Source organism: Oenanthe melanoleuca, chromosome 15 (assembly GCF_029582105.1).
Source record: "Oenanthe melanoleuca isolate GR-GAL-2019-014 chromosome 15, OMel1.0, whole genome shotgun sequence".
Lineage (NCBI taxonomy): Eukaryota > Metazoa > Chordata > Aves > Passeriformes > Muscicapidae > Oenanthe > Oenanthe melanoleuca.
In genome coordinates, this window is record NC_079349.1 from 79,890 (window position 1) to 103,085 (window position 23,196).

At 38.2% G+C, this 23,196-nt stretch overlaps 1 protein-coding gene across 4 annotated transcripts in view; it reads right to left on the reverse strand.

Moving 5' to 3' along the window:
* Nucleotides 1-9,716: 9,716 nt before the first annotated feature.
* Nucleotides 9,717-23,196, reverse strand: part of SFSWAP (splicing factor SWAP) — a 40,103-nt gene continuing 26,623 nt past the window's right edge. For 2 of the 4 annotated variants that reach the window (XM_056504299.1, XM_056504301.1), the window contains 5 exons: nt 20,591-20,856; nt 15,434-15,565; nt 12,711-12,881; nt 12,023-12,095; nt 9,717-10,130 (listed from right to left, as the gene is read on the reverse strand). In XM_056504299.1, the coding sequence (XP_056360274.1) occupies nt 10,065-10,130; nt 12,023-12,095; nt 12,711-12,881; nt 15,434-15,565; nt 20,591-20,856 (708 nt within the window). In that variant the 3' untranslated portion in view covers nt 9,717-10,064. Of the gene's footprint in view, nt 10,131-12,022; nt 12,096-12,710; nt 12,882-15,433; nt 15,566-16,449; nt 16,606-20,590; nt 20,857-23,196 lie in introns of all 4 variants that reach the window. The other 2 variants (XM_056504302.1, XM_056504300.1) reach the window with 2 other exon arrangements.

Here is a 23,196-nt window from a genome sequence, read left to right on the forward strand (position 1 = left end):
AAAAGAACATTTTACAGCAAGAAATTAGCCTTATGGTTTCTCTTGATAGGGAGAATCGAAAGGGCAGACTGGCACCATGCTACAAATTAGCTGCTTAACAGATTCATTTTCTCCCTTTTGAGTTTTCATAAGCACTTCTAGACACTGTAGAGGCTCATCTTTCAGACAGCCCAATTAAAAAGAAAGTTAGATCCAGTGATTCAGTGTTTCAATATAGCACTGTTTACAGCATTTTTCCTTGTTATTTCAGGGCATCAGTGGTTGATAGAATAAAACCCAATCAATTTGATTTGCTGGTCATGGGGCTCACTTTCTCTCCATTTGCAGGCTGCTGACTTTTTTGAGAGAAAAATTTTTATACCACAGTATGTTTCATTTTCTTCATAAAACCAGGGTTCCAGGTAGCTGTGGTTACAGTCACAGCTGAACCAGTCCTGTGCAGCTTAAGGTTTAACCCATAGCTGTCCCTCCTCTCTTAAAAGAATGGAAGTCTGAATCTCAGTTGTCAGCACTGCTTTCTGAAGTTATTTGTCCCGTGTGTCAGGAAGAGCTCAGCGCCAGAGCGAAGAGCAGATGTGCCAGAGCAGTGCAGCAAACAGGGGGCCAGATCTTGTACAATTTATCTTCATGGTGGGACAGCAGCCTGTCCTCTCCTCCTCAGCCCTGGGCAGGAAGGGAACGGCCCCATCCCCAGCGGGCACTACTCAACCTTTATCTTCATACTGCTTTGGCTGGTAAATAAGGAACACTCCCCTCTTTTCCTGCCATTTTCTGAAGCCATGCCTAACAAACCCACATACAGAACTCAAGTTACAGCTGCCTTCCAACAAGCAGCCACCTCTGCACAACATCATTTGACACTCCAAGTGATCATCCAGAATGCTTTCCAGATAGTTCAGCTACTGCTGAATGCTGAAATACCCCTCTAAGAAGGTGGGGGAAGGGAAGTGTGATTCACATGTCATTATTATTTATTAGCAGATAATTCACAGTCCTGGGCTCTGGGATATGGACAGGAGGATTTGGAAGACTTTTTGGAAAGAGGCCATTCTGCACAGATCAGGCATTTTCAATGAGCTTCTGCACAACCTCCTCACTGGTAATTTCTGTCGAGGCAATCAATAGGCAGTGTGTGGAGAGATTTTTATAACAGAATGAACAAGATTTTTACTGAACTCAAACTATGTGATATGGGTAGAAAATGTAGCTAGGTAAGAACAAGTAATGGGAAGCTGTTTCTAAAGGTAACAGGTCATTTATAGAAGACTGTTGAAGAGATGCTTTTGTGCTGCTGACAATGCCCAGATGAAATCAGAGACTCTTCATTGACTTTACAGAAACTGCAGATAGAACCTACTTTGCTGAAGCTTTTATTAAGGTGTAGAACTCATTACTAGCAAAGGGCTGAAAGCTGTCAAACTTTGGTCTTGAAAGTTCTAATGTTCAGCTGATGAAAGAACCTTGAAGAACTGCACTTTGAATGAGCTGTTGGGTTCAGAGTTAAAACTGAGCTTTGAGGTACTCATTAGAAACACAGAAATTCAGGAGAGGGTACTACTATAAATGGAAGAAGCTGGACCAGTCATAAGTGAGTCATTAGCCAAGCAGAATGCACACACCACAAGTAAAGAAGTACTTAGAGGCTTCTGGGGTCTTGCTCCAGCAGAGCTCCACTCACAAACAGAACAACAAATGAGAGACTGTATGGAGATAGCTTTGCCAGCAGTGTGTTAAAGGATTAAGAATGTATTTCCCTGAGCATCAAATCAATAGGTGACTGCCCAAACCTGTTGCCTTTTCCAGACTTGGCAAGATGTTTTTGACAATCTTCAGCAAGGTGAAATGGGAAGGGACAACTTCAAAGCATCCAAGTGCATTACCTTGAGGCATAGCTACAGAACACTGGCAAACAGGACCCCTGCAGAGAGGCCACTTACAGAAATTTTTTTAAAAGAAGTTTTCCACAACATAAATCTTATTTATGATCAAATAGTAATATTCACTGTATGCATATTCTTAAAGCATAAAGGCAAAGAATATTCTTTCTTTATAAGATAGTTCATATCTTGTATTTGCTTGTGGCTTGAGTAAGACCACCACATTAGAGCTCTTCTGCACTGTCACAAGGGAATACTGAGGTTAGCAAGATACAAAGGCTAAATTTTAGGGACATTTCCACACAGTTAAGAGAGCGAGTTGAAACTGTACAGCTGGGGAATCTATGTATTGCCCTGTCCCTTGGTGAGCAGCCAGTCCAGAGAGCAGAGGTCTTTCATCCATGCACATCCCTCAATAGCTGCTTCTATTTCTGTCTCTCTGTAAGATGTCACCACTTAAACATAGCAAGACTAAACTGCTTCTTGCTTCAGATAGAGACAGACAATTAAACTAACCCCCTGTCTACTAAATAGCATTCAAATGATTTGCCCTTGCCAAAAAAAGGACCTACCTAACTCAGATGTTACAGAAAGCATACTCCTAGCTTTCCTGAATCAGACTCTCTGCCTTAGGCTTGGAGGATTGTCCGAAAGAGGAAGCAAGTGCAATGAGTCTGAAGGTCAGGGGTTCTATAATTTCTGTAAAGAAAGTCTGATTGCAAACTGCCTGTTACATACAGCTCCATGGAAAGTAGTCATTATCCTGGGAAGAAAACACAGAATTGCTTCTGCTTCTGAAGATGTAAGACTTGATTTGTTGGCAAAGTTGCACTGGCTTTAAAATCCAGCAAATCTTCACTGTCACAGTATGAGAACAGCTTTTCAGCACCCCTTATTGTGCCCAAGCTCAAAAACTATCCTGGTGTCATCAAAACCATTAGGTTGTCAGACTTGAGGGAATGACTTTTTCCCAGTGAAGAAACACTGGATAACCTCCATCAGATTTGCCAGCATAGCCCATTCATTTTTACTGTAATCTCTTAAATTCAACACATTATATCACTCTTTGTCCACTTTGTCTCCTATCTACAATGCTTTAAAACAGAAATAGCTTTAGGAAAGAATGAAAGATGTGTTTAATCTTTGCCAAGTGTGATACCATTAAAGTCATTAGCCAATATTAGTTCCAACAGGAGATTATGAACAGTGGGAATTTAACGTGCTTCTTCTGCAGAATTAATAGATACACGCCTCAGTGTTTCCATGTGCAGCCACAGCTTGAGGCTGTCAATTTAAACCATTTCCTGATTAAAAAACGTCAGGCAAGCTTACACCTATTTCAGAAGTACAAATAGAAGATGCAGCTGAAGACAAATTGTTACGTGATGTACAAAGGTTTAAAGCATAAGAAATTTTGGCAATGGGATGTGTAGATTCAGGGAGTGTTTTAATTGGATCACAAAGCTGCAGAAGTTCAGCCAAGAGATTTCCCAGATTACACTGGATATTATTTTTAAATATAACTTCTATGAAGGATGATGAGTACAATAAAAGTTGGTTAAGTTTACTGGTTTTGTCCAGAAAATTTCTATTGCCTATTGTGGCAAAGACACATGGCATTCAGCTTGGGACTTTAATACATCCCTGCAAAGCTAGTCCAAAGACATGGAGACAACCTCATTGAGGATATGCAAGTGGAGGCAAACAGACTCTCTGTGGAAAATGACAGCAGCCAGTGAATTAGACTTGAGCAACAAGGGTCATAGAGCATGAGGTCCCTGGAGGAGGGAGCTGGGAGCTCAGCACAGCAAGGGAGGTGGCAGGGCAGGGACCTGTGAACCCGAAATGGCACCTGGCATCAGCAGGTGAGGGTCACAAAGAGTCTGGTCAGGACCACTGAAGACCATTCCTGCATCCAGGGCCCTGACAGAGAGAACACAGGTGAGCTGGAAACATCTCTCCACTGATAAACAGCAGCACAACTCCAAAGAGAAGGCAGCCACACGAGATCCTCTATTGCTTGAAATGGCAATTCCAAGAAAGCCATTAACTTACAACCTCATGGGCTTTCACAACTCAGATACAACTGAGTAAACTGGTGGCTTCTTATTATGCAAATACATTAAGTGTTCTGTTCTGGGAGTAGAAAACAATACACTGGGGCATCTAAAGGACCTTTATTCCTCTGTCTATCAAATCTTGAACATTTTACCCTAAGAATCCAAGGGAATAATAGGTTAACAGCTAGAACTGTATCTCTGGAGTAGCTCTCTCCTCACTCTGTGCTGAGTATCCACAGTGAGAAGGTTTTCAGGTGAGGTTAAAGTGATAAATCTCTCTAATTTCTCTTGAAGCACAGACATCTTACCAAAAAAGGACTGCAATGATACCATTGTAACACAGGCTTTACCCAGCCCACCATTTTTTTTAAGCAACACCTTATGATTTTGATAAAAATCTTTCAATCATTGCACTTGGTGATTTATAATATTCAGACCTGCAGACAGTGTACTTTTGATGGCTTCAACAGCTTAAGGCTGAAATATCACCTCTCACTTACTTGACAAAGTGGAAAAATGCTCATCTTTTCAACAGTCCTTAGAATATGATTTTACCTTAGAAAATGAACTAGAGTTTCAGAAAGGAGGAGCTAAGGTTAAAGATTTCATTACCTTTCTTGTTATAGGAAATTCTCTGACCTATTTCTTGATCAGTTCAGGGTAGGTTTTTTTTCAAGCTTTATCATTTTTGGAGGAGTAAAACTGTTATAACAAGACAGAGCAATAATTTAACAGAAAGTGCCACAATCAGTCCAGGTGCCATATCCTAATAAATAATGTTGCAGTACACAACTTTGGATTGCATTTTAATGAGAAACTCCAAATCCTCCTATATTTTAACAGAGGAAATATAAGCATATATGGAGCTTCTCCCTGGAAAAAGACATCCTTAGAATTTATTTTACATGAAACAGGAAAAGAAGAATCTGAGATGCCCAGGTAACACCAGTTTCCCTTCAGTGAGGCATCATATCTGCCCCTCTGTTCAGTCTGGGGAGATCAGCACTGCCCTCCTCCAGCCTTGTACTGGGGTTGCTTTCACCCAAGCAGGCAGCTGTACCTGTAACACTGTCAAGTATCAACAAGAACTCATCTCACTTCCTATGCAGAGATCATCAGTTTAACACTCAGTGTAAAGAGAAAAATGAGTTTGTCAGCAGGCAGCCATTGCATGCAGAGCCATTTTGTCCTTACCAGAGAGAAGTCCTGGCACGTCTCCCGAGGAAAGCGAGGCAGCGAGCCAGAGCCAGATTGTCACCATCACCTTCAGAACAGTCTGGCAGAGCTTCGTGTCATGTTTGTCATGCTGCATGTTCAGGATTAATTCTTGCCAAGAGATTATCATCTTCATTCAAATTAAAGATATTAAATAAATACCAGGCAAGTTTTCTAAGTACCCTGAAAGGTGAAAGTGGATTTGTTATAAATGCTCACATCTTGCTTTAAGATTTCACAAAATGCATTAGGGTGAATGTGCCTCCTGTGTAATCCAGAGCAGGGAAAATTATGGCAGAAAGCAAAGACATGCTTTGCATCAAGATTTATCAGGAATCCTTCGATGGTTCAAACAGTAACAACAGCAGTGCCACTCCAGCTGCTACCAAAGACCAAAAGCTCATCAGTGTGCAGGCAGATTTTAGTTTCCAGCCAAATGCTCCAATAAAGCCTTTCCTTTTACATGTAATACTTCACTGAACTACACTTCTGTGCTGAAAGGATCTGTCTAAAAGCAAAACAAGATATTCAGAACATATTTCCACAAATGGAAAAATAAACACTGAACTTCTAAGATCTTCATCTATCAGAATTTCAAACAAATTTTCATGTTATAGCCAAGTTATTTTCATCTTGTAAATTAACGATGTTAAATTAGTGCAATGCTGTAGTTTATGCTTTCAGATTGTAATGGCAAAAGGAAAACTAGCAAAGATGCCTTAGCAGTTTACCAAATCAATCCACAGGTCTTTTATTTCTTTGCTTAATAGAATTAGTTTCGGGGTAGGGGTGGGAGAAGAGGAATACATAATAAATGCAACTTAATTAGGTAGAAATTTAATTAAACAGAATTTCCTAATAAAATGCCTTCCCGAAAGGTAATAGTCATTGCCTTAAATCCAAGAAAACATTAATTCTAAACATCAAAGTTTGCTGCCCCACTGAAAATGAAGAATATAATTTTGATGTTTTTAATGCATGAAATTTACAAGTGAGAATGTGTATGTTCCAAAATAATTGCTGTCAAATAGAATGTTGTGAAACAAAGAATTAAAAGTGACAATAGATAGGAAATCATGAATAATACCAAGAGACTACAGATATATCTCAATGGCTGTCAGCTGCTTGACAGAGCCAAACTGCTGAAAGCCAAAACCATTAACAAGTGGAAGCTAGGTCTCCTCACCTATAGAAAAACAAAATATCCTGAGAGGGCCAAATGATGTGAACTGTTTTAGTACCAAAAGGTCACCCACCAGACTGAAGAGACAGGGAGAAGGCTGTTGAGCACATCTAATTAATCCAAATTAGAGCAATTTAGAGCAATATTTTATTAGAGCAATAAAAATTGTTCTGAATTCACCTCTTGAACTATCAGGATTGGAGCAGGGTGGGCAGATTAAGCAAAGCTGTGGAAGCCTGTACTGAGAAATCTGCTTTGGAGGAAGCTGGGATCAGGGACTGGCGCACAGATGTACACAAGAACCTCACCCTCAGCTATTCCACCCTTTCACAAAGAAGGTGACCAACCTAAGGCCACACACAACCAGTGATTCCTTTGTGCCATTAGTTTTGTGACATAAACCTATCATCCATCTCAGAGAATCTGTAACGTCTACAAATACGTCTGCAAAGAACTTACTGATTCAAATGCATTTCAAGTACTTTTTGATCTTAGTTGAATGTGAATCTCCAGAGGAAAAAACCTGCTCCCCCTTGGAAGCTGCTACTGTCTGTCAGTGTTATTTCTTTGTTTTAAGAGGCTACTCTGCATCAACACAGAGCAAAAAGCTCTGTTACATAACCCTGACATTTTTTTTTTAAGTTGCTTTTTTTTTTTTTCATCTGCAAAACTATGATCCTTCTAAGAGAAAAGACAGGCTGACACCATTACCAACAAAAGGCCCTTCCAAAGTTCTTTGGAAATCCAATATTAACATTCCAAGTCCTACTTTGTCACACTAGTGCAGAGAAATAGCTCAAAGTACCTACAGCTCAGGAGTTACCTGAATTACTGTATTTCACTGAATTTAAAACAAAGTAATCTCACAATATGTAATTTTCACATACTTGAAAAATTTGAAAAACCAAAACTAGCTGCTGACAACTCAAGAGCTGCCACAGTGCCTTCCTCATGGCTACTCAGAAGTAGCTGATTTTTTAAATCCCTGTTGCAGCAATCGTGTATTTCTCACCAGAAAAAAGATTCTGGAAATAGAGCCAGGTGATCCAGGGCCTTTTTAGGCCAGTTGGTGCATGGAAACATGGCAAAGAATTGGGCATATCCAGTTTTGTGGACAAGAGGTGGGCTGTGAGGTGCCAGCTGATCCAGAACCAGAACCCTGGTCCCAGATGCTCAGGGACTGTGCTGCAAATTCATACCTGGAAAACAGACACTTGAAAATTTCCCAATTTGAAGTTTTTAAGATGCTTTCCTGATACTGGTCACACATTCTCCTGATATACCAGACACCTGAAACTGCATTCATTGTATCACAAGCTCCATGCTGCATTTACAACCAGTTACAACACAGCTGGTGCCTGTAAAGAGACCAAAAAAAGCAGCATTGATTTCCAAATGTGAAATTATTCTGGTAAAGCAGTTCAAGCCCTGCAAAAAATGTCCATTCTGGCTGGAAAGAGAAAAAAATAGCATAATGAAAACATACTTTTTTAGAGACTACAACTCCCCATGAAAGAGTGCTAAATGCAAACAAACCCCAAATAAACAAACCCAAAATAAAGACTGTATAAAAATGCAGTTTAATCTAAATTTTTCTGGAGCTAAACACTCCATCTCCCTACATATCTCAAAAGGGAGTAAGAAAAAAAGAGAAGACTGGAAGACTTGCACACAGGAAGAAAAAGTATTTTAAGAAGTCATTAAAGCAACAACCTTCCCAAAGAGAATACATTTCCAAAGCAGCAGCCAAACAAGCTGCCCAGTCCATTTTATCAGAGTTGGGGTTTTTTCCTATTACTTGACAAACAACTGGCATCCAAGCTGCCAATTATTTAACCATGTTGGGACATTTAACTCTATTTACGGGAGAAAAATATAGCTGCGGTAAATGCCAACACTGCACAACAATCTACAACAGCTGTCTTGAAATCTACATTATTACTTTTATACCTGTCTCTGCTAGTACTATGTCACCAATTGGTGCAGAGGAAATGGTGCCTCTCTGGTACTGGTTGAAAGTTATTTTTGTCCTAGCCAAAACACTGTAAATAACTTGGAAATAACTAGGTAAGTGGTGGATAACATCATTCTACATGACCATTTAGATGGCTCTGTTTCATCACAGGTTATGTGCACAATGAAATTTCTTTGCTTCAGACCCAGCATTTTATCTTGTTTGTATGAGAGCGAGTTCTGCTAATTATTAACCAAAAATTGAAAAGAAACCTGATCAATTACTGTTTCCAATGGCTTAACCACTGTGCTTGCATTCCAAGGGAGCATGTGGCATGCCAGGGACCATTTTGACCATCGTGTTACTTAAACTTTAAGTTATATCAATTATGTTTCTCCTCCCCTTGCTTTCACTTAGATTTTTTTCATTGGGGTTGTTTATCTGTGTTTAATAAAATAAAATAAAATAAAATAAAATAAAATAAAATAAAATAAAATAAAATAAAATAAAATAAAATAAAATAAAATAAAATAAAATAAAATAAAATAAAATAATAAAATAATAAAATAAAATAATTTACCAACTGGTCTATGAGGAAGTGTGAACTTCAATTTCTCTAATCCATTTCCAACCTCCACCTACTCTTCATAAAATCTGAGAAAATCAGGACTGTGAGTCATTAAACCCACTTTCTGACTATAGATCACAGACTTTTTCAGGGATCAGAAAAAGCTATGATCTCATTCTTTATGGAATTAGATAACTACCAATAAGGGCACCTTTTGAATATAACCAACCAAGACAAAACCCTCTCATTGTTAAAGCAGGTTTTTGCACTCATTTTAAGAGCATTTACATTAAAACATTAAAATAGTCTCAGTGTTGAACAAAGAATGCATAATAAATAAATATGCAATTCTACTGAGGCCACAAAGGCCACTGAGGCCACTTTCTGAAAAAAGTTAATAGGTCTATGTCAGGATAACACAAATCAGTAAAAATCTTGTACAACTCTATGAAAGATGTTAAATCAGGAAAATGTTGGATTTCTATACATGCCCGATGAATGTCCAAACCTATCCTCTTTTCTGTACCTAAGTAGAGAGAACAAGGTACACTAAGAAATGGAGCTACTGACCATTATTCAAAGGGTCAACTCCTCACACGGAGGCTTGAGATCTTTCTATCTCATGGAGAGAAGACCACATCCCTTGCTCAAAAACTGTCCACTACTGACATCCAAGTAAACAAACATTCTTCTGAGATCATCCTGTGCATGAAGGAAGATCAACAGAATTTCTCAGCTTAAGGTGGTCACCAGGCAAGACACCTGTCTAATTAAAAAGCAGAAAATAATAAAGAAAAAACCCATTAATTTGTAACAAAACCAAACTGCAAACAATTAAGAACGCCACAAAAACTCTAGCTAATGAAAGATGTTTCCTTCTTTATTACTGTGTAATACTTTTCACAGAAACATAGTATTTACAAATATACACATATAGACTGCTGATCATAAAATGTTATTGAAGAATTAGTCAAAAAAATCAATTTACAAAACCCAAAAACTTTCAAAGATATTCTGTCTGAAAAAAATTAATGAAATTTCAAGGAGATGCTTCTGTACAGAAAGATAGGTCTTAGGTTCTTGAGTTCTGGTAAATTAGGTGAGTTGTGAACCAAGTGAGCCAAGCTCAGCTGTACATTTGAGATGAGGCAGCTCTTTTCCAATTGTTCTTTTCACACAATTTTTTGATGGCCACTTCCAGCAGGTCTCAGGAGGCACTGGTTTGGATGTTTTTGGAAGCTGCAAGCATTGCTCTCACTTTGGCCATAAGATCCTGTAGAAAATGAAAGGAAAACGATCAGACACATCTGAACAGAGCTAAAACACATGAGTGCAAAAACCTGCATGGAAGGGTTAGCGTGTATTCCAGCCACATGGGATACTTGAGTCATGACCATCAGATGTTTAATTCCACTAAATGAGTCAAATAATTTGGAGAAAATTCCTATGACAGCAACTGAAGTCTGGTTTTACCAAAATGCAAGTAAGTGCTCTGCATAAATTTCAAGCAGTTTCTACACAACAAAGCAGAGAAATCACATCAATTGAAATGGAAAAACTATGACCTTATCTTCAAAGAAATCCTGATGAACACACAATTACCAACCACTGGAGGTTAAAAATAGGAAAAAGAGGTAAAGGAGAAAAAGAGAGATATTAAGAAAAGAATGTAATAATTACTCTAAAACAGAAAGGGGTTTTTCTTGCTTTGTAAAACTGAAACAAATATTTACACAGCAGAGGCATTTTCTCATATGACAGAGTGACTGTGAAACCAGACTCTCAGTCTTGTCTGAGCATCCAGTTGGAACAGCATTTCCAAAAATAAATGAATTTTCATGTAAACAGCATGAATAACTGGGTTACAAAAAATGATGACAAAAAGTGTGTATCAGTAAAGAATCAGAGTTATTTAAACATTTGTTCACATATGCAATATAAATATATTCCTTAGTGCTTTTAAAGCATTTTGCATCTAAAGTTCTCAAAACACCTCAGAGGGGAATTTAGCATCTTTATTCCTTCTGGTTTACAGATAGAAAAATCTGGATGAGAAAAAATATGGACTTGGTTAGAGTCAGCCAGCACAATAATTAATAATTAGCTAGATTCCATTTTTTGGAGCCCTTAATGATAAAGAGATGCTAAACTCATTTGTGTTGGGAAATATCTTGCAGATTCATGTAAGTTTAATTCCTATTTTTTACTTTTTCCAAATAGCAACCAAGAATTGTATTTTGATAGAGTAATAATTCCTCCTCTTACAGCTGCACTTCAAACAAGCAGTCTAATATTAAACTCGGAAATGCTACACCATAAGCAACATTTAACCCAAAAATGCATAAACAAATGACCTCTGAAGGGTATATGTGTTCAAAGTGTGGGATGTTTACTTTCTGTTGAAGACCATGCTGCAGTTTGTATGTCATTTCTCATACCAGGAATTCCCATGCACTTGTTTGGCAGCGTAAGAAGTGCTGTGACATTAACACTCCTTTTCTTTCCCTGCTGCCTATATTTGACAATTTTCCTGAATAATCTTTTTTAGGGTTTCTCGTAAGAAATGGATCAAATTTTGTCTGTAAGGTATTAGACCACTAGACTACTAGAGGTAGTCCCAACTACCACTATTTCCACAGCAGAATTAAATTTTTGAACAATATTTATTTCTTGAAAGCATAATTTATCCACTGAAAAAACATCAGAATATAAAAAGCAGCTCTGCTTTTCTACTGATTTTCTCCTGATTTTCTAAAGATTTTTCACAGCATCATTAAGACAATCTGTCCTTTGAATTTAGCATATCTAATTGAAAAAAGTTAAATATTTCTTTCTTCCATGAAACTTGTTAAGAGCTGTACATGGTAAGATGTGCTGTTGAAAAAGGGTGTATTGCAGCACAATATGGACTTCAACATCTTTACAGTGGATACAACTGCAGCCTAATGAATTTAGCCTGGTCTTTAGAGGCTTGATTAAAACTGAAAAGACAGCACCTAGAGAAGCAACAAAATTGTTGTTCCCATAAACAAACGGATGAAGAAAGACAGTGAGCATGTCCCTACATCATATGCCAAGTTCAGAATTGCCCAAGGTGCTAGAGAAGAAAACAATATGCTGGACATACTTAATTAGGCAACATACTCTGAATTTGCCTATTTGTACCTGAGTGATTTTACTCTGCACTGACGACACAATTGCTGAAGAGATTTGGCCATCTTTTTCCTGAGAAACTCCCCTAAAAAATAAAATCAGAAATTTGTAGCAAAAGTTTTGAAAATGCATTTCACTCACCATCCTGATTTGAGTTTTATTGTACATGTCTCTCACATGTTAGCCAACAGTTCTCTCAGTCAACTTGAGGATGTAAGCCAGGGTCAGAAAAATCACCTGTACAACTGCTCAGACAAATCTGAACAGCAGTCTGAGAATTTTAACAGGACTCTTCCATATTCTAGAAGTAATTTCATCATTAACCTTGACACACGTTACAATTCAAACCAGTCTATTAAAGTTCTACTTCAAAGAGTTATGCCATTTCATGAAAGCTTCTCATTTCCAATTTCGAAATAGGTTGCAGAATTTTCTGCACCAGTTTTCCTGTAGGAGTAGGTTGAGACGTTTACTCCAGAAAGCAACAGAGATTCAACACCTTCATCAGACTGATGCAGACAGTGCTGTGCTTCCAGAGACTTTTCCTTTTGACAAGCACACCTTGCACACACACAGAGCTCCTCAGTCCCAGGGACTTTTCCTTTTGACAAGCACACCTTGCACACACACAGAGCTCCTCAGCCCACGGCTCTGGCCCAGACACCAAGAGACAGCAGCACTGCAGGAACAGAGCACATACCTGGAGCGTTCCTGGCTGGATTCCCTGCTCTCCACAGGAGAGACACTAGCTGAATGGACAGAATTCTTGTGTGTGGATGGTTTGCCTGGCGACATGGATGGTGAGGGAGACCTAGCTCTGGATTTAGTACGTGATCTAGACCGCCTCTTCTTCTTCTTTTCATGGGGACTTCTGTGAGAAGAAAATATTTTATTGAAGAATATTTAAAGCAATATGCACTAGCTAAGCTGAAGTTACTTTTCATACTTCTGAAAGCTCATGTACCCTCTTCCACAGGATGTTTCTCTTGCATTTAGCAAGCATTAGTCTTACCCAATACTGCACATTTATGATTGCATAGAATATCAGAAACTCCTTTTAAAATGTTACATTAGGCAAACACTGGCTCCTGAGGTTCTCACTGGGAACGCTGCACAGCAATTCCTGGCCAGTGCTTGACGTTTTGCAGGACAACAACAAAAAGCCTTTCATTTGAGATTTGCAGAATAACTTTGCTAGAGGGAAGTTCCTTCCCAAACAACATCAGACACTTAAAATGCAGTAAGAAATGTAAGAATTTATACCCCTTACAATTTTCCTAGCTCATAAAATAAACAAAACATGGAATTATGGCTATGTGAAATATCTACAAGGCAAATCCAATTTGTTTGGTTTTCAAAAGAAAAAAGGAAAAAGAAAACCTGCAATGCAACAAACCACAGGATCAAGATTTTAAATGAGCTGTTGTATTGCATTCAGACTAACCTAGTAAGTGCAAACTGTTTGTGACCTGGAAATTAGATCCACAAATGTTTGTCAGCATGAAAGCTGAAACCAAGGACTTCCAGGTACCCGCTGCGTTTATTACTGCCAGAGGGGAACAGAGGTAGTCACCTCATTGGCAATATTAAGCTCAAAGACAATTTAATTAGTAATATATTAAAGATGAAACTATCACATTTTTTACCTGGTTATAAATTTATGTCGGTATGATTTACATACTAGTATTGATATTACCATAATTAGAAGAATTAGAGTGATGCCTTAATTAGAGGTAGGCAATACCTTACTGTAGACATCTCTCTCTAATATGCATTCCTAGATGTCTATTCAGAAGAATGCTGTTGAAGCTTCTAGAACATCTAAAAACACTAAAACTTTTAGCCATCTTTTAAATATCACATTATTCATTCCTTTACTTTGATTTTTCGTGGGAATTTTCCACTTTAAGAGGTGCTATGCTGTAACACATTGAACTTCCATATAAATAGTGAACAACTGATGTTTAGACTTCAGCCCACAATTCTTTATATAGATTTTAACACTGAAGACTTGAAATTGCAAAACCTCCTTACACTTTCTTGCATAAATGATTAAGTGGCAGACAAAAAACCTCTAACATTTTCATGACTACACAAAACCATCAGTTACAAAGTCAGTTATTCCTTGGTTAACTATGCACTTTAATTGCTTAGTTTCTTAAAACATCATCATGTAACCAAGCTGTGAACAGAGTCCATATTTAAATCTTGAAAATCTTGGCAAATATTTGTCATGCAAGAAATGTATTTTACTGTAAGCTTCTTCGGTGTTTTCCATCTCAGATTATGATGAACAAATAGAACAGCTGCATGATGAAGAAACTGTTCAATAATTGAACATGGAAACTGGTCCATCACATTTTTACTTGAAAATTTAACATGTCAAGGTTGAAACAGTTTTTTTAATTTCTGTGTTTAACTACAATACTCCTTCTTCAATCTACATCTTCTGTACTTACTGCCATATTTTATTGTGTTACTCTCTGGTTTCCTCTTCAAGGCCTAAGAGAAGTTTAAAATCGTGACTGTAGTTTGTTTCACAGCTGCCATTGTAATCTACAATTCTAAAAATATTTCCTAGTTTAAAATGAATAGTCAAGCAGCAACGCACCAACACAGCATTAAAAACAGCATGGGGATGTGAAAAACGACTCTTTTGTGCGTTTATAGGAAAACAAATATTTTAAGCTTCCATATCTGTTCCACTTAACCAAATTTGCATGAATTCCACAGGAGCCTCTATTATCTTCATTTGATGAATGTTAAAAACAAAAACAGTTGAAGTACACTTAGAAAGTTCTCAATTATACCTACCACACATCAATTAATTACAGGCTATCAAGAGATGTTGTCATAAAAAACAACATAATTTTTTAATGAAGCTGAAAGTGATCTCTTTCTTATTCACAAGACATACAGAGAAAGAAGTTGAAGACTAAATGCCATTTTGATTAGAGTAGTTTAAGAGAGACTATAGGCACAGTGCTCTCAAAATGACACCTTGATTCATACTTCACATTCCAGTCTGACAATAAAATAGCTGCAATATAACTGTTTGCTAGATCAGAGTATATTTATGCAGATATGATGTGATGTCAAGAAAGTTGACATCATAGTTGTGCTATGACCTGTGCAGAGGTCATACAGCTTGCACAAGCACAGCATGAGTAAATGACCCATCAAGAGGGAAATATGAAACTCCCAGTAAAATCTGAACTCTGGTGGCCAGCAGACAGCAGTGTATAAACATCCACCAGTTTGACTGGACAGCTGCTGTTCAAACACCCAAGAATAGGGAGAACAGCAAGCGTGCCCATGATTCTGGTGTTCCTCCCAACAAGTATGTTTGTATCAGATCTCCAGAACACGCACAGGTGAGGCCCAGCAGAGCCCAGCAGCCCGAGGCACCGCGCCGGAGCTCACCGGGAGCGGGAGCGCGGCCGCTTCCTGCCGCTGCCGGGGCTGTTGCTGATGCGATACGCGCTGGGGACGCTCCGCTCCTCTCGCCGCCGCTCTGGCGTGTGCGCCCGTCTCCGCGGCGACCTCGACCGCGACCTGCGCCGACAAAAAACACCCCAAACTTTGCTTCTTGTCACTTATTTCAAAGCTCTCACTTCAGGGGAACTGCGCTTCACCAAATGCAAATACACCACCTTTCAAACACCTATTTTATACCAACATGCTCCAAGACTTGTCAGCTACGTAAAAATTACCTGCCTATCCAAGACATTTGAGATGAAGTTATCCATTGCTTTTCACTCCCAATAGAGAGCTAAAAAAGGCAAATATTTTTTGGTCTTGTTTGCTACAGTAACTTCTGTATTATTTGATGGAAAAATTTTCCTTTAGTCCAGTCACTTTTGTGGCAGCATAGTTTACTAAAATTGGTAAGCAGAAATCCAATCTGCGTGAAGCTGAGATTGGCAGGCCTGGCCTTGTCTCCCTAAATTAGTGGTGTGTTTTCAGAACTGCTGCCTCACAGAGATAAATACTTGCTCTTGATATAGTGCCTACCTAACACTGACAAGTCCAGGAAATGTCCCAGATGCTGCAGAACAATCCTAGCACAGCCAATATTTTCAGCAGTGTAAGTGACCAACAACCCATTATCAGTGGTGTTTGGCACTAGCATTTTGACTTGAAACATTTTTCCTAGAAAAGTGAGGAGATTAGGGAAAATAGAGAGCTTGCCTAGTTAAGATCAGAGATCTTCAGGTTCACACAATACAGGCAATATATACACACCTACAAAGTCCTAAGCCATTTCTCTTACACCTACAACAAAAAAGCCCAATTGAAAAGAAATTATCATAACAGCAGATAACTGTTGCAAATTAACTTCTTTGACACTTAAAAATCTGATCTTTACTAAGCCATTCAGAAGGATTAAAAAAAAGTAAAAAACCAACAAATTATAAAACTTGGGTTCAGTCAGACACCTTGACATTTTACCATGATTTCCCTCAAAAGAGCTCCAGCAGTCAAATCTTTTCATTGCCCAAGTTGCCTGATAATTTTTCCACTCTGCTGCTGCTGCCACTGAAGAGCTGCTCAGACTCGGCTCCATGCTCAGTGTCGCTGTGGATGCTGTGAGTCTGTGATATGGAGGCACACACTTCACATTCAGACTAAAATCTCCTAGTTTTGGTATTAACTAGAATCCTGAAAAGGCTTAGTCCCTTAACCAAAAGCTGAACCTTAGTGAAACACGCCTGTATGCACCAGCCTAAAAAAAGTCCAAACAATCAGAAAGAAAAAGACATTAGCTCCATTTTTATGAATTGACATTTGTGGTTCTACAGCATTCTTCCAATCACCAAGTATTAATAACTTTGACCATTTGCTTCGAACAGTTAAAAGACAGCTAATCAGTTTTACTGAAATATACAAATGGTATCTTTCATTAGAGTGTAATTCCAGAAGGTACTTTATTCCTTTCTAACTTATGCTTAGAAGGATCCCAAAAGTTCAAGGGGTTATGAAGCTTGGCATTTCTCATTACAAAATTGGAATTAAAATTACATGACTAGACACTGCCTCAGCAACAAGAAAATCACTTTTCAAAGAGAAAAACCCCCACCCCCAAACAATCTTTTTTAACAAAGAACAGCTACTTCCAAGTCTACTAAATTCCTAATAGTGAGGCAAGAAGTCTCACACAAACTCCCACAGAGGTGCACCCTTTCCAAACTTACTGCAAAGTAACCTGTTAATAAAATAGACCACTAATTACTGCTAATAATTCATTAATTGGATATATTATGCACCTTAGTAAAACTCTATTACTGCATCAAGTAAAGCACCAATACTGAAAAGAAGCTTAGATTTTCCATCCCTAATTCAAAATGAACATCCAAGTTTCACCCAATGAGATCACTGAATCATTTGGTATATAACAAGTGCTTCTGCTTCCCTTTGTCTCCTCTCACACTCCCAAAGCAGATTTGTCTATGGGTAGGAATGGAGATTGAGGTGAACATTGCTGCTCTCTCCAGTTCCACCCGTGAGCTGCAAGAGCCCACTGCCACACCAGGTCTGACACGACAGGACAGCTCAGACCTAATTCTTTACCAGGGCTTTGAAGTCCATGAGGAATAAAAACTGATTCAGCATTTACTACTAAGATCCCAAAATCTTTGTTTTCCAAGACAGATTTAGTAAATGTGCCCCATCTTTGATATCAAGTACTTACTTGTAATAACTAATTATCTCTCTGGGACTTACAGGTCTGTTCTGCAGTACCTTGCAGAACTTTGGGACACTGTTTACTGTGTAGGCTTGTTCAATCTGTCGTGTAGGTCTAGAATTAAAATTGTATGATACCAGGAGCTTTATAGAAGTCATTTTGTTCCAAAAAATAACATGCATTTATACAGAGAATTGCTGTTAGCACACTACATGCCATGATTAAGCCAATATTATCTGTGTTCTCTATATAGTTATGATTTTTTAAACTTGTTTCTCTAAAATTAAGTTTGGTTCTTAACCAGATAAATGAATAAATGCAAAACATGCTCTGAACCACCTTCATGTTACTGGAACAGAATTTTTCAACCTTATTACTACTGAAGATGCGTAAGAAAATATAAAAAATGTAACAGTATCAAAATTGCATCTTATCACCATAAACTTACTCTCAAATGCTGCAGAGCCTCTAAACCTCTAACAATGCAAAAAGAAATGATAAGCAAGTGATGTAAAATGGTATACAGAGAAGTATGTTCACTTGCAGGATTTCTAAACACAGCACGCATTTTGGAAAAAAAAGAATAATATGACAAACTAAAAAGGAAGAGCTTGCAAAGCATCCTGAACATTCCTTGAATAAAGAGCAAAGAATGCTACTGCAAATTTCAATGTTTACCTACACTTCCCACATTTTATTCCCCATTAATTCATTACAATATATTATATGGTAAAAATAATTTTTAATCTACATTTTGAACAGATTAAAATTAGGCAACAATACACCATTAGACTGGGGCATTCAAACAGTGCAGAGACACTCAAAATAGGGCTATTCCAAAGTAACTTAGCATCACTGCCCACACAGTAATGACTGTCTCTAAGTGCCATCCACTTAATACAACATGAACATATTAACATCCAGGAACAGTTTACTTTATTCCAAGAGGGTATGGCTCTTTACACAACTACTCAGTCCGCTGCCTGTAATATCCAGTGCTTTGGGAAGCTAGGAAAAAACACTGTTCTAGGTGAAGCTGAAGAATACTGTTCTAGGGAAAACTGATGAGCAAAGAGATCTGAAACATGCCAAGTTTTGAATGAAGCAACAGAATGCACTGAAATGATTTTATCTGAAGCAACATTAAAAAAAAAAAAAAAAAAAAAAAGAAAAAGCCCAATTACATCATCTAGCTAGGCAACAACATTTGCCTTTTTTTGGATATTACTAAGAGATAAGGTACTATTTTGGCCTAAAAATTTGAGAATCAAACCGCATCAGTATCTGACAGTATTATGAGTCAGCCTCTTGCTCTTGATTATTCTACAATTTTTCTGTTTCAAGAGCAAGAGCTCTAACTTTGGAAATACAGTATGTTAAGGCATTATCAAACACCTTCAAGAAAGCACACTTTCAATCATCATCATTTCTTGTACAAGGCCTTTTCTGCTCTAACTTTTGTGAATTTAAAACATGCAAAATGTTTTCAGTGCAAAATCTGGTGCTGTTTTGCTGCATAATGTTAAAATGCATCAAGCTTATTTGACTTCTAAGGTTTTAGAATTCAAAGCTCATCAAAGAAATATCTAACCAGATTTAATCAGGTGTTGCAGTGACTCAGGATTTTCATGCTGTTATGTGCTCGTCATTTGATTTGTGCCAGGAGGCAAACTCAAGACAGCAAACACAGATTAGCTCCTGTAATTACCTATTCTTGACGACTTTCAATCATGACACAGCATGTCATGACAACTTATTGTCAAAGGTCGTCAAATAAACACGTCAGACTGATCATTTCAGTCCAAGCTGTGCTTGTTTAATTCCTGGCATCTCTGAATAGCAGAGATTTCTGCAGCAAAGTATTGTTCTTAAACTCAAAAATCAAGTACAAACCAGTAAGTTGTAACATGTTAACACTCCTGTTAGTGTAGTTAAGACACTTCATGAAACAAAAAAGAAAACTGAAAGTAGTTTTGGCACACTGACTGAGCCATAGGCAGAGATACAAAGAAGCAGTGGTGTGCGGTTTTGCATGCAGAACACACTCATACGGCTGTGGCAGGATTTATATGCACAATTTGCTGCAACTACAAGCTCCTTAAGCAGCTAAACTGTTCCGTAGCCTGATTCAGGATATCAAATGAATGAGGATATCAAAGCCCTTTCTACTGACCACAGTAACTCCACTGCAGCAGAGCATTCAGATGTGACAAATTTTACAGACAGTAAACTTTGAAGGTGCTTAGACCCAAATACCTTCAACAGAATTAACAGTATCAGTAAAACGCAATATATATCATCTTGTAGCTGGATAATTAGCATAGCGTATTTAATCTCATTAATTATTAAATACAGAGTTAACAGCACTGGGCTATTTTCTTCTGTGGTCTCTTTCAACTGTTTTCACTCTTCTTGGATTCCTGTCATATCTCTCCTGCAATTCACCCATCCTATTTTTTCACCTGTTGTTCAACTGCTTTGCTGTCTTCTGAGCTTTGCTGCTCAACCACCTAATTCTCTACCTCTATTTCTTATCTGAATATTGTCTAAGTTACTTTGCTCCAGTAACAGCCACAGATTCATTAGCAAGTTCTCTTCCTGCTGTCATCACATTCCTACATATTATCACCAGGTATTTCAAAGAAGATCAGGAAAAAGCATTTACTGGTAAAAGTTCTGCACTAGGTAATTAGAAATTAACAATTCATTATTTCACTAAAATTATTTTCAAAAGACCTGCCACATTTGATTTGTATGTGCCACATACTGCCTTCAAGGTGACTGTAACCTTTGCAAAGGATATAATAACACCTATGAAATGGAAGAAGTGCAAATATGTTTTACATCTTTACCCACACAGAATGCCAAGGAATATGTTTGGTTTTCAAACCCACCTTGAATGCCTCACAGTCCTATAGGCAGTGGGAAGCGAGTGTTTTGCTTTTGAATGTGATCTAGACCTGGACTTAGATGATGAATGATATTTGAAAGGTGATCGAGATCTTGACCGAGATCTTTTCTTGTGTTTTTTCCTTTTCTTTTCCTTTTCTTCATCCCTAGGAGGATCTCTGCTTCTGCTTGAAGGCCTTTCTGCTTGTTTAACTTCTAAGGTGGGTAAAGCTCTGACGGCAGTCACAGGACATGGTATACTACTGACACTCTGAAATCAAAGATAAAGAACAGTGCTCAGTTTCCAAAGTTAGCCAGTTAGCTAGTGCTGCACTAACTTGCATGTAAAGCATATAGAAGCTGACATCTTCAAACACATGCATCCAGCAAAACTTAACGGAGGCCTGTACTGTTCCCCAAAAATACACATGCTAAGACAGCTTAACCAGGACATAGTTCTGAAGTTTTCATCTTTAGTTTTCAGAAGAAATGTGTTCTAAAAATATGAGTACTATCAGGTATCTTTTAGTCTATTTATATATTTTATTTAAAACAGGATATACCTGGAAATACAGTCAGAAACGACTGACATTCAAAGCTACTTTTTAGTGTCACTTTCTTCCACGAACTGTGCTGTCTGGATGACAACTTCAAGAAAAACAGCAAAATGAACTGATGCTGATAGACACCATGTTTGACCTCACAAAATAAATGTTTTAAATGCAAAGGATTGGGAAGACTGAAAATTTTATTAATCTCAAAGACAGAACAGTTAACATTCAGTGAATAATTCCAGCTGAAGGAGATTAAGCAAAATCATACCACAACATTTTCAAATTATCAGCTTGAACCCCAGAGAATTCTGCTCAATGCCTTCTTTAGAACAATTTTAGTCAGGCACTCTAGATACGCTCCTCATTTCAAAGCCAGTCATTCCCCCAGCTGCCATTTCAAGGCAACTGGAGAAATCAGTTTCCCTGTCATAATTTCTGCTCCACCTCGTTTGACACTTTCACTGTTTGATACAAGGATACTCACCATGACTGGAATAAAAACTAATATGTTAAAATCTGAAATAGCCAAATTAGAAACAGGTGATCTTTTCCTTTCTTTTTACCCTTCTCCTACCATGAATACATAAAGACAGTAGCTGATCACATTTGCATAATCAAAAAGGCAGCTCTGCTTCAAGTTAGAGACACTTTTTCCTGCTTTAACTGAGAACTGCTATCACAATATCTACAAAACCAGCAACAAAGCAGTACTAAAGTAGCTTGCTTCAATTATAAACACTTTACAGCATGATCATTTGAGTGACTAGTTTACCAGAGGCCTATTTCCAATTTCACAAACTCCATGTGTAACTGCAGACACCTCACAGATATCTCGTCTCCAGTTTCCTAACAGGCCACCACAGTTGACTTTCATGCCTTTGACAACATTATTCATCTCTTTATACAGTACCAGAGCCTTTGCTTTGAACACTACTGAATATGGAATAGCCCAGTCTGCCTTGAAGTAGACACCTCTAATAGCTTGAAACAAAAAAGCTGTAGGCAAAATAGTGTTAAGAAGAAAACAAGAGAGAAGAGAAAAAAACAATGCTTTTCACTGCTCAGGCTCTTTTGGCCACATAAAATACAAGGTCTCCTATCACTGCCAAGAAGGAAGTTAATAAATGAATGACACATTTACTTTCAGCTCAAATGTAGAGACTCTCTCAGCCACCTGAATATAGAAACACTCAGTGCTAAGCCCAACTGTGTTTCTACCAAAAGCATGCACTGCTGGCACTGGGCTCTCCCTGACTCCCAGGAGTCACTAAGGAGTGCCTGCTGTCCAGCTCTCTCTGGGGAGCACAGATGCTGGATTGGAACACCTCTGCTTCAGGCTACTGCTGAATCACATCTGGAGAGCCACACAGAAGTAACTTTAGCTCCCCAGGTGAAATATGCAGGTTCTTCAGCGAGCTACAAGAGGTAACACACAGGGAGAAGTGACCCACCTGTCCACCACTGTGCCCAGGTGTCTGGACAGAGGTCATGTCCTTATGACAATCACCTGAAACAAATGGGCTACTTCCTTCAGTGGCAACTCCAGTTGCCTTTTAGAAAAACAGAACCAGCAAAATGACTTGATTCACCACCAGAGCAGAACACAGATCTCAGTGAAAGCAGTCAGCAAATTGCCAGGCCACAAAGAAAATTTCTAGGTGTATAAATATTTGGAAACAAATAAACTATCTTGGAAAATAAGGTAATGGGAACTGAAATTGGAGGCATGAATACAGAAAGGAATAAAAACAATAAAATTTTAAAAAATCCACAGTAAGCACAGAACTGGGAGATTACAAAGCTCTCTGCTTCAACTGACCAGGCTCTGCCAATATGCAGAACAGTAGAACATTTTTGGAAAGCATGGAAACAAACCTGTTACCTGATGAATTTTATTATGCATCTCAAGGGATGAGAGATTTAAATTGTCTGAGAGCTCTTCTAAAAAGTTAAACTGCAAACATTCAGATAGCATTCACCGACTCTCACTTCTTTGTCTGTTTTGGGTAACAGCATATTTTTCTGGCCTTCACTAAATGCTACACTATCAGACAAAT